At 41.6% G+C, this 15,036-nt stretch overlaps 1 protein-coding gene across 2 annotated transcripts in view; it reads right to left on the reverse strand.

Moving 5' to 3' along the window:
* Positions 1 to 15,036, reverse strand: part of PPIL2 (peptidylprolyl isomerase like 2) — a 112,079-nt gene that overhangs the window by 80,518 nt on the left and 16,525 nt on the right. The window contains exon 6 of one of the 2 annotated variants that reach the window (XM_077835093.1): positions 3,598 to 3,649. The exons of the other annotated variant lie outside the window; for it this stretch is intronic. Coding sequence (XP_077691219.1) covers positions 3,598 to 3,649 — 52 coding nt within the window. The remainder of the gene's footprint in view (positions 1 to 3,597; positions 3,650 to 15,036) is intronic. 2 annotated transcript variants of the gene reach the window in all.

Here is a 15,036-nt window from a genome sequence, read left to right on the forward strand (position 1 = left end):
AATAAAGGAAACTGCAGCTGCTTTAATCTTTAATACAGAGGAGCACTCCATGAAGACAGTGCTCCATCTTGATCTGAATGGAAGATGCTCAGATAAAGACAGAGCATTACATGGCTTTTCCTGTAACCACTCCTCACCCGACTTTCTATATGAAAGAGGAGCACAGACACCTGGGCATGTGTTAAAATTCCATGAGCCAGGTTTTAAGAAATGCCTGCTGTCAGACAGAAATAAAGATCAAGTCTCTTCCTTTCATATTGCAGCCTTTTACTTCATCTAGCACCACCCAATGGGCTCTTCTTAAAAAAAGGCTGTTTGGAAAGTTCACGGCTACCGTGAACTCGCCTGTGTTATTATTTGTACAGTATTAGTGCCTTGCCCCCCAGCTGTGGAGCAGGACCCCACTGTGTTAGCACCCTACTAACACGGAACAAGAGCATGATCCCTGCCCCAAAGTGCTTCAGCCTGCTAGCACGCACTTTGGCACCGATGATACAGCTAGCTACATATATCCCACAGTAGTGCCAGGTGCTTCCCCCCACCCACCCATTCCACCAGTCTTGGCTAGCAGCCTGCACTTCAGTATACATTTGCCAGTTCACCCACAACCTCAGGAGAGAAGGGTTAACTGAAAGCGACTAGTCTTTCCCTTGCAGATGGCAAGGGCTCTCTCACCCATGGCAGCTCGCGATGTAGTTCATGTACAATGAGTTGCTCTGACACGAGAGCATTTCACAGTAGATAAGACTCTTTTCCTCTAAGTGTAACTGGTTCTGAGGAGCAACTCCATCATATTTATTAGTTTCAGTTCCTGCTACCATAAGCAAATTCTCCCTCCTGACCAGCAATGTCAGGAGTGAAATTGCAATCAGTTCACAGTAATAGGGCCCATGCTCTAAGAATTGGTTACTGAATCTCCAAGCCACATGTAAACTCCTAGCAGTTTTCCCCAAAGCCAATACACTGTTAAAGCTGAGAATTTATTCCTCCTCCAAAAGAAGGGACATTACTTCAGTTACAAATTTACACTCTAAAAAGTGAGGAAATTCTACTATATGGTTCCAGCTCCAGCCTTAATGCCCCATAACCTCATGTTCTCCCTTCCACACACAGATCAGAGACCTCCCTTTGCTCTTACCACTCTCTCATTCAGAATGAAACACTCCCCAAACTATCCGCCCCCTCCAGCAACCATCCCCTACCCTAAAAGGTTTAGTTGTCAATAGTCACACCAAACAACATTTTCAAAAGATACTAGTGATTTACCTGAGACACCATATAAAGGGACTTGGTTGGCACAAAGTGCACTCTCTGAAAATCAGGCCCCTTTAGGGTCTCTCAGGTTGGGCACCCAAACACTGAAGCACGCAAAATCACCAGTCCTTTTTTGAAAAGCTGGGTCCCTATCTCCAACCTCCTTTTCTAGGGAAAATCAGAGGGTGGAGCTAACCAGGCTCCAATATCCGACCCATTCCAGCATGCCTGACTTCTTACAATCAGGCTGAGGCATGGCACGGGAACAATTTTGGTGACAGTGATGGACCACCTCAGATAGCCCGGGACAGAGACACACACACCTACTAGAAGGGGAGCTCTTCTTCATTATTCTAGGATGAAGAGCCTAACCCTAAATCCTATGCCTTTTTAGTTATACCCCTACTCCTGATGTATGATGCACATTATTATATACCCTGGACCCCTGAGAATGTTCTAATCTTTGCCTGCACAAGCTAATTCATCTGAAAAAGGTTAAAGAATTACAATATGCATAACGACGTTTAGAAACAAACTATGTTCCAACATGTCTCATGTACTTTGCCCCTGGAGGAATGCATTCATTTCAAGGATGACTTTTTGAAAGCAATCTTACTGAACTATGGGAGAGCAAAAAATGGTGAGAACGCCTTTAAAAACACACCTTCTTCCTCCCACACTTTACTCTTCGGCCTGCAATTCTTGTAATATTTAAATTAAAAATTCACCTTTGGGTTGAGATTAAGCATAAAATATTGCAGCCCAAAGGATACTGTTTTGCAAAAAGTTGTAAGTGGAGAAAAATCAGAGTTCATGATGAAATGGCTCCTTTATACTTAAGAGTCTCTATTATGACGCCTTAATATTCTAAGCTTGTCATTTTAGTTGAGCTAATCCCACTCGAGTTAACGGTAGCTGTATAGCTAAATGCCCTGAATCGTGAACTGAAAATATAACGGCCAGGATTTCCAAACGTGACCTCCATTTTGGCGTGTCCAACTTGAGATCCCCAAAAGCCGCCCAATTTTCAGAAAGTACTGAGCTGGAGCTATAGTAAGTTGTGCACCGAAAAATTGCTATTCGTTTTTTAAAACCTTTATCAATTTGTTGATGTCTTACCGCTTATGACAATGTTGTAAAGGCATTAAGATTTGTCATTTGAATGCAGAACGCTAAAGAAATGTGTTACCAATCATAGAACTCTTATGACAGACAGTGTGGTCTAGTGGATTTAGCTAAGGATTTAGGAGATACAAACTTCTAAATTCTAATCCCATCTCTAATGCCTAGAGCCCTTCTTGCCTACATTTTCCCCTCAGGAAAGAGATTATGATCATTATCTGCTTCAGAGGTTTCATAAATTAATGGTTGTAAAGTTATTAGAACATATAACATGCAAAGTATTATTAATCAATCTATAATTGTCTCCCTTATCTTACTGGTGGTCCTGGATTGATCCTTGATTTTACGTTTCTAAACCAGCAGAAGCACAATCACAGGCTCTTCTCTAACAGGTTGTTAATTAGGAAGACGCTATGAACAAGTTCCTCAGAAAACAATTATCCTGAGTTGTCAAATGATTTATTGAGCATTTTGCCCCCAATTTTACCAGTGTCTTCAAAATGGAGTTCAAATCATGGAAGACTGATAAGGAGGATCAGTGAGGTCTGCTGAGTCACAACACCCCCTGGACTTACAACAAGCTCCATCAACTTCTACATGAGGGTCTCCCTTTCCCACAATGTTACTATATCCTTAGCGAAAGTATCATCTCCCTTTCCCTTGGTCTTTTAAAACCCAGAGACTATTCCACTGAATTGACTGGGAAGCTGGGGAATAAGTAGCATGGGAAAATTAACATCTTTTCCAGGCTAATGTGCTTCTAATTCTGCTGTGACATAACACTGCAACATTAATGAAGACTTTATTCTTTTATATTCTGTTGCACATTATCTCAGAATACTAAAGTAAGCCAGGGTTAAGGTACAGGCTCAGATTCTTGTAGTAAATTGGCTATAGTAGTTATAGGTATCGGTTAAAGATAACACACCATGTAATTTCATCCTTCCAGAAACACTTACTCTCATCATGTAGTACCTTACTCGGCAAGCAGTCACAAAATGAAATGGGATTACTTTTAGAAATAGAAACTACTCAATGTAAGGGTGACAGAAATGGGCCTTAATGAAGAACATGTTGATTCCAACAGTGACAGGCTCAAAAATAAAATTATGGACCCTACATGGAAGGTAACACAAATTATTTTAGTACATGAACCTATAGCTATACAATAATCCTGCTTTGTAAAAGCGTTCAGAAAAAATAAAGAATGCACCAACTCACCTTCATTGTTTTTAGCGAAGTTTAGTTTGACAAGAGATTTGGCATCTAGTTTCTAAGGGATACAATAAAATATGGAAAAATTAATCACTGCTAACACTGATCTCAGAAATAAAATAATACCATGGCATTAATGAAGCTTGTTATTATTACACTGACTGCATCATCATCAATAATAAACTGCCTGTTATAGTATCACAGTAACTCTGGAAATGAAAGAGGATAGAGCCAATCCCCAGAAATCATATTTAGGGAACTTGAGAACAGGGAAACACATTACAGTATTGTAGCTTGATACAGTATTGTCCTAATACAAATGTAATAAACCTGAGATGAAATAGTTCAATTTATACTTTGCCTCAGCACAAATTAAAAAGGGGGTCAGCATGAAAAGATGAGAGGTAATAACTTGCAGCAAATACATTATATTGAAAGCTATTCTTGTTGATTAAAAGTGACAACTCTGAAAGGCATTTCTGCTGGAGAGCGTAAAGCAAGCAAACTATTTTTGTGATTACATTTATTATTATGTGACTAAAGTAACTATCGTTTATCTTTTGCTTTAACAGACTATTCGTCAGCCCACATACTAACTAGCAAAACATCAGAAGTAATGAAGAATGGTGATCTGAACTCTTGGGAAATGTATACTTTTGATCGTTACGAACTTTTAATACAGCTGATACTGTAGCAAGGGTTCCATGGATTTTATGACTGAGAATTAGAGTTAAGGGGAAGATTAAGTTGGCCTACTAGAACTAATTAAATTACATTTTTTTTTCTCACCTGAATAGAGAGTGCTTTGACAGGGAGTCTCTCAGGCCCTGATCCTGCAATTTGATCTTTGCAGGCAGGCCACAGCAAAGTCCTATTGAAATCAACAGGGCTCTGCATGAGCATAGAGATCCTCCAGCACAGAGCCCCATTTATTTCAATAGGACAGAAGTAAGTGTTTGATCATCAGACCTTAGTGCCCAATCCTGTAGCTGAGTGCCTTCCTCTTTCAGGCGCAGCGCACCCTCAACTACCATTGACTTCAATGGCCTGAGGGCACCTCATAGGATCAGGCCCTTACAACCCTAAGAATTTAGGTAAGAATGGCTATTGGTAATGCAAGTAAAACTAAAATGGCCACCTCCCGAAACTCGCAGTATCAAGCCTACCAATACAATGTATCATGATGGACCATAGGTTTGTAAGCTGAGTCAGGACCTCAGAAATAACAATAAAAAAGCTTAGTCTGAGGAACATACAGGCTGCCAGAAAAATTTAGTCACTGCCAGATTTCCTGCGAGGAGCTCCTACAACAAAGGCCTTTTAAAAGACAACTAGTCCTGCTTTCAGACAATCAATCAACAAATAAAGAAGGCAGAGAGCTATATTCCTCTTTGTATCCCTAGACAGGTCTCTACTCATTACTGTTTGTAGATCTGCATAAGCTTTGTGCAAAGACTTGTTGGCTCAATTTTGATGGCACATAGTGGTTACATAAAAAGTCACACGACCACATTTTGTGTGTCTAATCAAGACTTATGTTCCTTGATCAGAAAACTACAAGATATGACAGCTGGCTCATTCTTCTATGACAGCTGGGCTTTTTTTTTTAAATACGAGGCTGCATCTCAAATTGTTTTGTCAAGTCGCAGCATTAATTAGCTGCCACAAAGGTAACCATCTGCCTAGTTTACTACCAAGAGGAACAAGGGAAAAAAAATGGGAGAGAGAATGAACATGCTAGTTTGTTAGCGTTGTCTCCGGCCCAGTAATTAGAGGATGCAAGTCCAATATGGTGGTTCTTATGTTGTGGTTCTCAGGCGAGACAGACACCATCTGCAGGAAGGCGTAGTAACGGCAATGGCAAAGCACTGCATGTCCAATCTAAAGTAGGATTTCTTACTAGGAAAGAAAAATTATTGAGGAAATGGAGGGAGACAATGTAGAGCTGACAATGTAAACTGCAGAGCTGACAATGTAAACTGATGTGTTTGGATGGCTTTGTCCTGCCTAGAGATATTAACACAAAACATATCCACAAATGCATGCTCAACAAAACAGCCCAAATGTTAAATCTAAGGATGCACTCCTTTAGAGAGATACCACCTCTTGAAATATTGAAAAACCTCAGTTAAGATCAGTTTAAAGAAGACCTAGAAAGAGATGCAGTCTCCCTCTGCTCTCAAAAGAGGAGAGCAGGCCATCTGTGAACAAAGCAAGAAGCTGCAGCTCAAACAGAGGCAGTCCTCAGACAGAGACCCTAGCCATGATTTAGGATCCAAACTGTTGTACTCGACTGCATTTTCTGCTTCCAGCTAGAGTCGATCAGCACTAGCAAAAGTTTTAGCACATTATTTTATTAGTCAAGATGTATTATGTCCTTAGAAGCACTATCATGGCCTCAGGCTCCTATCCAGTATCCCAGGAGACAGTACTGTGCCACAGGTCACATCTTTTGGACGAGAGCGAGTAAACAATTTATTTCTAGATAAAATGGCTCATGTTGCAAGGCCTAATGTCAGCATCCAAAAATATATGGGCCAACACCTCAAACTGATAGTATTCATAGGTAATGTGAATCTGTAATATAAAGACAAAAAGATGTGACTGACTGAACATAGCCAGCTGATCAGTATGCGCTACATTACAAAGAAATCTCAGAATCAGGAAGAGGCTAATTCACACTCATGTTATACATTAACTACACAAAAACTACATTAAAAGAATATTGTTACAGTGGGCAACTCAAGCTCTCGAAGAAGTTAGAAAATGCCAGAATTAAGTTTGCTTATTCACTGGTTCTCAGTTCCAGTCTCCTCCCTACAAGATTCCTTATCCGATTTCAGTTCCCCACTCCATCTACTGGCTTCTAGTCTTCCCCCCATCTCCCTCCTACTCCTAGTTTCCTTGCCCAATCATTCCCAGTCTCCACACATGCCAACTCCCAGTTTCCCCTACCTGTCCTCACCACCCTTCAGTCACAGTGACTGCCCCCCATACTCCTTGTCCCAATCTGCTCTAACCACTTCTGCATTCAAATCAGTAGCTTCCTCCACCATATTCCCCTGCTGGGCCCAGGCAGGCACTCAGAGCATAGAAGAGAGTGCCTCTGCTCTCAGTTGAGATGCTAGCACCCGATGTAGCCTACAGCAACCCAGACCAAAAATTTCAGAGGAAGTCTGGCTCAGCTCTGGGCTGGAGCATGTGCAGCACGGACAGGATCTTCAGGAAATTCAGCCCCTAAAATCTACAGAGTCTCTACAGAGCATGTTCAAAATTGCAAAGGCTTAAAACTTGGCCAGATTTGGGTGGCTTTTCATTGGAAAGGCAAAAAGCACATGCTTGACACAAAGGCCACCCTCTGGCAAACGTCAAGTCCCTGCTCCAAAGCCTAGGGGCAGTACAGCTGTCCAAAGAAAAAGTCACCAGAATTTTTGTTTATTTATTTTAAATAAGGGCAAAAACATCATTTTCTCCTAATTTCTTGGATACAGCTGAGCCCATTTTGGCTGAAGCCCCTATAAAATGAAATTCAGCCTGAGGCAAATACCTGGCAGGGAACATTTCAACCCAAATGATTAAGGTTTGGGAAAGTTATAAACAACTGTAAAAAAGGGTCTTGTAATGGGAAGTGTTGGGCAACCTTAACAGGCAGTTAACGCCTCACCTATATTTGTGTGTATGTGTAAGGACACACAGGGTATGTTTACATTGCACAGCAAACCCGGGAGTGAGTGACCCATGCCTGCAAACCTGCTCTTTCGAAGCTTGAGCTTGGGTGTCCACAACACATTGCTATGCCTCATACCTTTGAGGATGTGTCCTCAGTGCACTACAGATACAAGTCAGGCATGGTTGGTTCTGGGGGAGTATCCCAGGGTTCTTAGCACCCTTGCTAGCCATAGATGCTCTAGGGCATTATTCATAGCATACTGAGGGAGTCTGCCCATCCAGTGGCCGTTGACCAGACGTGCTCTTAGCTTGCCAAGACACCCAGTGGATCTGCGCACTCCCTGCAAATGGAGTCTGCGACACGGATCTAGCATGGGGCTGCTCCGCGGGGTCCGGGTATGGGGTCCAGGCTGCCACCCAGCACCATGGGGTTGGGATCCGGGTTGCCACCCGGCTGCCCGCCCAAGTCCAGGGTGGGGGCTGCTGCCCGACCCAGGGCTCCACTGATGGCCCCACTCTATGGAGGGGTCTTTGGGTGGGAGGCGCTGGGCATAGAGGTCTGTGGCGGGGTGCTGTGGTTCTCAACCTGTGGCCCAGGTAACACGTTCTGGGCCGCACAGGCAGCCCCCAATGATCAGTAGGTTGAGAACCACTGCTCTAGCACCAGCGGAAGACTCTTTCCCACCACACACAAACACAATTCTCACTCTCTCTCAACGAAAGCAATACAAGAGTTCAGACGGGTGCGTCCGTCCGAGTATACAGGAACCAACCGGGATTAACATTTAGGGTCTGTTAATCATTGTTAGCACAGAGAGAGAGAGTTTAACCTTTCTCAAAAGTATAGAAATCAGCTTTTTTTTTTTTATGCCTAAAGTGTACACAGTGCTTGGCCTCTCCTTCACCCCAAGTACTCTATGTACAAGTGGTGTATGATCCCTTAAAACGTGGGGCCAGTGCAATGCAACAATATGAGAAACCCAGAACAAAGTTGTGTGCTTGGCATTTCACTGACCAGTCTAGCGGAGCTCAGACATTTCAGAGGTTATGTCTACACAGCATTCTGGACTGAGCAGGAGCAAGCCTCCCAGCCCAGTTGACAAATTCAGCCTAGCAGGGCTTGTGCTAATGCTCTAGAAGTAGCTGAAGAGAGAGTGTTTTGAAGTTGCTGCTTGGGCTGGAGCTAGCCCATCCGCATCCTCAGGCTTCAGAACCCAAGCTCCAGTTCAAACTACAGCTTCAAAGTGCTGCCTACATAGCTATTGTTAGAGGGCTAATGCAAGCCCCACTAGCCCATGTCTGTCAACCCAGGCTCAGAGGCTCACTCCCAAATGCTGTGTAGACATACCTTAAGGGTACACCTACACTGCAATAAAAGACCAGCTGCGCAGTGGCAGCTGGCCCATGTCAGCTGACTCAGACTCGCAGGGCTTGGGCTGCAGGGCAAAACGTTGCAGTGTAGATGTTCGGGCTAGGGCTGGAGCCCAAGCCCTGAACCCTCCCCATGAGCCTGAGCACCTACACTGCAATTCTCAGCCCCACAGCACAAGCCCTGCGAGCTTTGAGTTAATTGCCCCAGGCTCTGAAACTTGGTACCAGGAGTTTGTTATTGCAATGTAGATGTACCCTAAGAGGCATCACACACAGGCTCAGGTGACAATGACTTTGCACTCAAGTGTTGCCTGCTGTCTGAGCCATGAGGCAACTTCCTGTTACCCACAGGAGGCATTTGTACTAACTGTTTAGATTTAGAAGGTGGGGAGGAGACAAGGCTGTAAACAGACATATATAGGAGGACTGGGGTTATGTAGTAGGCAAAACACCAGTTTTTGTTTTCAAAAGTCTATTAACTAATCATCTCCTTTTCCCTCTGCATGTAGCAAAGACCAGGCTCGTTACACAAAGCAGGCTTTTCAAACCTCAGAGCCTGAAAGCTCTAAGGGTTGCTGGACGAGGGCCCAATGCAGGCATAGTCCCCATTGCCTAAAAGGGGGTTCTGGCCTGAGAAAGTGTTTGCAGGATCAGGTCCTCTGTTTATAAACTCTGAGCAAGGAAAAGTTATGGAGGGGAAGTCCAGCCAGAAAGGCAGTATTTCCAGTATGTTGGCTTTTTAAAGATCTGCATGTGTCCCACTGAAAATTATGAAAGAAAATTCTTTTTAGACATAATTTGGATCCCATAGCATATTTTCTGCATTTTTAATTCTCATAATCTTTATTTTATTTGAAAACAGTATAGTCTGTTCTAAGAGTTAAATATGCTCCTGTTATACTTATTCAGCACCAAAAGTCAAAGCCTCCTATTTTCGATAGCACAATTTGTTGCTGTGGAAATGATCATTATGCCATAGGCAGAGGACTTAGACTTCAGACGGAGAAGCTGTAGCAACAGCAGATGAGCTCTTAAAGGGGGAAAAATACTTGTTTTTCATGCATATATTATCAGGAATAAAGCACAAGAGAGAACTGAAGTGCAAAATATATGGTGGAGGAGCAAAACTGTTTCTAAAACTAATATTCTTCAAAGATTACTGTCAAGTCTCAGTAACTGTTCAATGAAAATAGAATTCAGGAAAGAAAAAACAAAGTTTAATAAAAAGGCACAATCTGTTTGAAATTTTAAATGTATCACCAAATCTCGCATCCAAGATTAAATTTATGCCATAAATATTTTCCCAGGCAGAAATAAAAGCTAGTAGTCTTTTAAGGATACTTTTATGTACTAGTACTGGAAAGCAGGGTTAAAACACAATATCAGCTGTTAAACAACGAGGACTGGAAAAACTATTTGAGCTTTCCCCTCAGCAGATTCCCTCCCTTTTTGAGACACACTTCCAACAAAGCCAGTCAGGCTACTTTTGGCCATGACCTACTTTCTAGCAAGCATTAACAAGCCCCACCACAGAGTTCTCTCTAGTCTGTCAGCTGATACAATCCATTCCTCCTGGGATGTGGAAGGGAAGCTTTTGGATGAAGCATGCTGATTGTTTAAAATTAAAATCACCCTTTGTCACTGATGCGTGTGACTCATGAAGATATAACCTATAATCCCTGCACATCAATTAGTTACACACTCTGAATCCCTTTGGTCCATGTCAACATGTTCTTCATTCCCCTGTTAAAGACTTGTTGCTAATAAGATTTTGACTCTGTTGGATACATACCAGTCTGAAAAACAATCAAAGCAGACTCATTTTGTTCTTCAACCTCTCATGGATAGTGATGCTGGGGAGCAGCAAGGGTTTTACTTACTAAACGCAGAGCTTTCCAGATTCCTTAACTGAGTTAATGTTAAAAAATGTTAGTCACCTAGTAATCAGAAGCTCTACCTAATAGCCTATGGCAGGCAGGGACAAGAACAGGGAGTGATGCCATCATGGATAAAAATCTCTGCAAATTCAACTATGATGGCAAGATCAATGAAGAGTCAGAAGCATCAGACCCTGAACTGGTCAGCCACAGACAAATCCTGTAGCATAATGGACAAGGCGCAGTAGTGAAGAGACTTTGGCCCTACTGTATGCTGAGAACCACCAAAATGGGATACTAGAGATGGGAAAAAAAGCAGGTACAAAAGATAAAAATGGATGTGTGTCTTACGTACCCATTGCTGAATTTCTGCCTGCATCTATACTTTCACTTCAGGTTCTTTTAGAAATCACAAACCTATTGTTCTTAGTTTCCCATCTTTGAACTTCGAGAACCAACCGCACCACTTTTCCAGTCACTGGACATTCAAGAAAAATGCAGATGACGTTGCTTGGCTGTTTCAGTTTTAATTGCAGAGCAGCAGGCATATTGAGTACTACTTAACATTTTAAAGTGAATTTAATGCTGGTGAAAGGTGCCACACTGACAGCCTTGGAGACAAAGTCTTTAGTGAGTGCATGCAACAGATACGCTGTGGGAAATAGAGGTGCAAGCCTAACCCCAGTTAAGATTTACCAGTATGCCTCAATGCTGCCTTGGAGGTACCTGGTCTAGGGGTGAGAAGATAGTTCAGTCTCCAGATCCATTCCAGCTACAGCTACTCAGCTGAGATTCCTAGCATGACTGCCAGCCGTGATGGTATTTTATCACATGGACAATTGTCCATTCAGAGCTAGACTAATACCATCAATTCATTCCACAGGTCAAACAACAGCTTTTAGTTGATAATGACTTTCATTCACTACAAAGTAGATCCAGACTTGGGCTGATAGCTTGGAAGTGAGAAGGGGCATCTCTCATTAGCCACTTCCAGGCCATCATGTCCCAACAGTAAATATTTAATTAAACTGACACTCCACATTAGTCAGAGTCCTGCCTTTAGGATTACAGAGATTTGCTTGATGATATAAGCTTGACTCGCAGAATCTGGCAAAAGCACTGCCATAACAAAGGAAATGTTAATAAAAGATGTATGGAAAGAGAATGAACAGTACAGTAGAACCTCAGAGTTACGAACACCTTGGGAATTGAGGTTGTTCATAACTCTGAAACGTTCGTAACTCTGAACAAAACTTTATGGTTCTTCTTTCAAAAGTTTACAAGTGACTTCCTACTGCTTTGAAACTTTACTACGCAGAAGAAAAATGCTGCTTTCCCTTTTTTTTTTTTTTTTTTTAGTAATTTACATTTAACACAGTAATGTACTGCATTTGCTTTTTTTTTTGGTCTCTGCTGCTGCCTGATTGCATACTTCAGGTTCCAAATGAGGTGTGTGGTTGACTGGTCAGTTCGCAACTGTGGTGTTCATAACTCTGAGGTTCTACTGTACAATATAAAATATTAGACCTGCAATTTTAATGCAGTAACCATAGCCAAATCCAACACAGTTTATGGAAAATACAGAAACACAGAAGTACTGAAAAGCCATAAGTCTCAAATTTTGTCTGGACAGGAGAAGATCTGTAGGGAGCCTCATACTGAATCTCATCTAAGGCTACAACGTTTCATGGCTTCCAAGTGTCACAAACACAAAAATGCATCTAATGTACCCCATCTTCCACCAAAACAAGAAGTGGGGGGGGGGGGGAGAAGATCATCTGTTCAGTCTGTAAAATCTAAATGCAAATACTTATTTACTCTAGGAGAAATAATGCATTAGAAATAACAGGATACATTTATGAGTGCTTCAGAGTAGCAGCCGTGTTAGTCTGTATTCGCAAAAAGAAAAGGAGTACTAGTGGCACCTTAGAGACAGACCAATTTATTTGAGCATAAGCTTTCATGAGCTACTATAGCTCACAAAAGCTTATGCTCAAATAAATTGGTCTGTCTCTAAGGTGCCACTAGTACTCCTTTTCTATTTATGAGTGCGTGTCCAGAGCTAGTCTACTGAATAGCAAAACTACCGGTCATTCCCCAGATCCAGAGGACCAGGAAGGTACAACAGCTTAATCAGCACCTTGCTGTGCTTTTTTAATTAGCCTTCCTGTTCACTGTAAATTTAAATAATAAAGTGTTTTTCAGAGTTTTACCTTTTGGCTGCATCACAAGGAACCAAATATGACTTTTTAAAATAGATACACTCAGGCAAGCTACAGGTGTGTCATCACCTGTAATATATACACCTAGAGAAAGGAAAAACAACCTACAGGTAACTGATCCATGTCCATTACGAGAAGTGAGAGTGGGGAGGAAGGAGGGCAGGGAGAGAAAAAACTATATATATATTAAAAAAAAACCAAAAAAAAAAAAACCAAAAAAAGACAATTTTCCAGATAAGGACACAGCCCACTAACCCTGGTAACCAAGTGATCTTATCACTGTCACCTTCATTCCCTCCATCCTCCTGCTCCTTATATTAATTTTCTTTATGACCATAACTCATCATGGCATGTCGAATTTAGATTGTTCTCTGGGCAGAATCTATGTCTGAACATGTTTCTGTGGGGTACCTGGCAAACATATGAGCAGTAGCCAAATAAAATATTAATAGTTTTACTGTACACAAAAAGATGATCTTTTGACACAACTTTAAGAAGAGTAAATAACGGGATGCTGAAAGGAATGCTCAAACCCTTTCATGTTAATACCTGCAAATCTTTTAAACTATGCCTTCAACTGCAGCAGTGAATTCCCCAGAAGCCAAGGTAAGGGGCTGACACGGTATTCAACACATCCATTCAAAGTGTGCAGGTCGCATCTTTTTTTGTTTGTTTATTTAAAGTACAGAGAATGATATATGAGGAAAGATTAACAGGGATTCAGTGCAAAAAAGTTGTTTTAGTTTTTAATACCTTTGCTCAACCATGAGAAGTTGCAAATCACTATTTCTAACACTATCACAAATAGTGATAAACATACTATCTTTCCCAAACCTGTAGAGCAGTTCTGTGTAGCTCAAAAGCTTGTCTCTTTCACCAAAAGAAGTTGGCCCAATAAAAGATATTACCTCTCCATCTTCTCATCTACAGCTGGAACTGTCTTATTTTGTGTTTGTATAGCACTTAGAGCAATGCGGGTCCCCCAGACACTACCACAATACAAACAGCAAATATTTAACTGTCAATCTTGCAGTACCTACCCTTTGGGAATTTTTTTTTTTTTTTTTTTTTAAAACAGAGCTGTTCAATTTTTAAGCAATTTCTATTAGTTCTGTTTTAACACTGAAGTCTCAAGGCATTTTGTGGCAGTTCAGTTAAGTCTCTTACTGGTATCTTATATGCCACAAACATCAGATATTCAGGGATCAAAACAACCAGAGGTAGGATTAATTCATCCAAAATAATTCCTTAACAGTTGAAGATTTCCTTGTACATGTTGATCCTTGTTGATGCTTTTCCAGTGCCACATTTCAGCTCAGTTCTTGTTTCCCCTGAAGTTGTGATACATGGTGTGCGTTACAAAAGGACTAAGAATAAAATGGGATAGCATGCTTTGTGGGGACCGCCTGCGGTTTCAATGAACATAGCAGGGGTCCCAACACTCTTCCGAGAAGATGTGCATGGACATGCTAGCAAAACAAAAGCTGGGCCTTTTGCAACAAAATTAATGTTTACATTAACATTTAGATTGTTGACTGAGATCTACTAATTTCTGAAGCAAATGAGGCAATAAGGAAAATGTGGTCCAAGCACTACATATTAAATAGTTTATCTTGCTGAAAAGGGCTTCATATGAAACTTGGCACACAGAATAGGCACAAGTTCCTGCAGGTTCATCCTCAAGATATTTGATCCAGAGGCCTCTTACCCTCTCCAATTGTAAACATACCTGGAGAGATCTATTCACAGCTCAGTACAGAAAAAAAAAACAACCCACTCTCTCCTGAAACACTGCTGCAAACATAGGCCATGGGAATATAGTCACCAGCGTTACCAGAAAGCATTCTCCCTGGCTTATTCTTATCTACGAAAGCATCTCCGCTTCTGGAAATACCAGAAGGGCGAGTTACTGAGAGAAATCAGACAGTTTGGCAATCGTGTCCCAACAGGCACTGGGTAGTATCTTTAAGCAGTCCCAGTACATAATTTTGAACCTTCTTTCCTACCCTACACACACCATGTAGCCAAACAGATATGCTTATGATCATTCTCCTTTTCTCACTTTTTCTGAAGTATGTGAAAGCCACAGCGTGGCCACATCATACCCAAACCAAATCTCTTTAGGTTAGCTTCCACTAACACAGCTTCCTCATGAAAGGTAATTGTTCTCTACTTTGTATTAAGTTATTCTACACACAGAGAACCTGTGTATTTTTCTTCACTGAATCTTGTATTAGAACTAAAACAGTCAAAGAAACTCCCTTGCGCCAAGTTTCCGAAGACCCTACTTGGCAAGTTTATCAAAA

The sequence above is a fragment of the Eretmochelys imbricata genome, chromosome 15 (genome assembly GCF_965152235.1).
Source record: "Eretmochelys imbricata isolate rEreImb1 chromosome 15, rEreImb1.hap1, whole genome shotgun sequence".
Taxonomy (NCBI): Eukaryota; Metazoa; Chordata; order Testudines; family Cheloniidae; genus Eretmochelys; species Eretmochelys imbricata.